General features: G+C 44.3%; 1 protein-coding gene across 1 annotated transcript; it reads right to left on the bottom strand.

Annotated features, from left to right (window-relative positions):
- Nucleotides 1-573, bottom strand: LOC110924344. Its single transcript, XM_022168362.1, has one exon. It carries the CDS (start codon nucleotides 571-573, stop codon nucleotides 1-3), a length of 573 nt encoding a protein of 190 aa, XP_022024054.1.
- Nucleotides 574-1839: the final 1266 nt, after the last annotated feature.

Consider the following 1839-nt stretch of genomic DNA (forward strand, 5'->3'; position numbering starts at 1 on the left):
TCATTCTTCCGAATCACTGTCGATGTAATTAAGAATGGGGTTTGATCTTGGTGGAGGATTCATTATCGATGTATACCATTCTAGACGTGGCAAGTACATATCTTCCCATTGTTCCTTATGGGGTCTTCGGTGGTTCAACAATAGTACGTGTGCTGGTGGCATTGGATAATCCCCTTCCAGCTTAACATGTATGAAGTGGTTCTTGTTAACATGTGCAAGCGTTATGAATAATGGTTGTTGATTAGCCGGAGGACTTAGTATTGGGAAGAAAGTGGAACTTGCACCCATGGTTGTTAACAAGTGCACCCCGATACCGTACGTTTGTGCAATAAGAATTCCTGCTAAGGGGAAGTCCATCCAGTGATCCGGGGGACAACCGGACACTGAATCCCAAATCAGGCCCTGACGATGCGTGTAAAAATAACCTTCTTCCCATGCTTCAAATATTCGGAACCAGATCGGTTCGTTCTGATCCATTTCTTGGACAAGGTCCCTTCGAATGAGCCCCCATGAACACTGATCCATACATAAGCCCACAGCCAAAGACCGAAACCCACAATGTCGGTCCGGCATCCCATCTCATATGCACGAGACGTGCGGATGAAACACTGGCAGAATGGCAGAATTAAACTGTTTGATGATTCCCATGTTCTCGTCCCTAATGATTAAAGGAAAACCGTGATCATCTCGTGTCTCTTTCTTCTTAGAACTCTTTAAACGGCTTAGGCTCGCTTTGGGTTTTTTGGGACCTTATAACCGACTGTTGAGAGGCTTGTGACGGAACGTACGAGCTGTGGCGAGGGTTATCGTACTTACTTTGTCGGGAACCTTCAAAGCACGTTTTTGCATCACCGAAGGAGCTTCTTCTCAATTCTTCATCTATATGAGAGGCCTCGTCCAACCTTTGTTGTACCTGCTTTGTTGTTGGTCGGCCACGAGTATTTTGTTGGACAACCGGTGGTTTCTTGGTAGATTTCTTTGGAGTCAACACCGCTTTAATCTTTGTCATCAGGCTTTTTTGCTGAGCTGGGGGGTGCGACTCTAATTGTTGTCTAACAATATTTAGCTCTTCGACCACGTCAACGTCATCGTCTATCAATTTACAACTTTGGAAGTTAAGCTTCCGCCAGAAGACGTCTATGTCTTTGAGTTGAATCGGACGCTCTGCACGGTTAAAAACAACATTATTTAAGTCACATGATTAACGGAAATATATCACACAAGTGTTGTACGTTTAATAATTATTACCTTCACGCATGTACCTTTCTATCATACAAGCACAGGGCAACCCACAACTGTACCACATTTGGCAACCACATGATGAATGAAAGCGCTCCAAGACATCTAGCTTCCTAATTGCCTCTCCACTCAACAAGTCAAGGGCTGTATGGGATACTTTTCCGTGTAGGTGTTGAAACAGCAGGTGTTTGTGGTGGTTCATTCTTTTTTCGATGTAGTCTTGAAAACTCTTCCTTATTTCACCTAACTGTGTCTCAACTATATCTCGGACACAACCAACTACACGGTCCAACGAGCTCCTATCTAGGACGTATCTCTTTAAGTTGGCGTGTTGGCTATCAACTCTGTTTGTGGTACGAAAGAAGATCTCTGTTACGATCTCTGTTCCGGGTTCCTCCCGTGTCTCGTAAATAAAGTTGTTGTTTATCAACACGTTTTCTAGTGACTGCATGGGAGTCAATCCTTGTCTTTGTTCGGCTCTAATCTTCGCCACAAGCATGGGGTCCTGCTTCCTTATCGTTTGAAATATTTTGCGCAGCTCCATGTTTTGAGCTGTCAGCTGCTCGATCAGTTTCTTTTCGCTTGGAGTAAACCTTCGCA

Source organism: Helianthus annuus, chromosome 17 (genome assembly GCF_002127325.2).
Source record: "Helianthus annuus cultivar XRQ/B chromosome 17, HanXRQr2.0-SUNRISE, whole genome shotgun sequence".
Taxonomy (NCBI): domain Eukaryota; kingdom Viridiplantae; phylum Streptophyta; class Magnoliopsida; order Asterales; family Asteraceae; genus Helianthus; species Helianthus annuus.

What these genes read in the sequence shown, in the direction of transcription:
- LOC110924344 (XM_022168362.1), bottom strand. Translation starts at nt 573, where the DNA reads ATGCCGGACCGACATTGTGGGTTTCGGTCTTTGGCTGTGGGCTTATGT.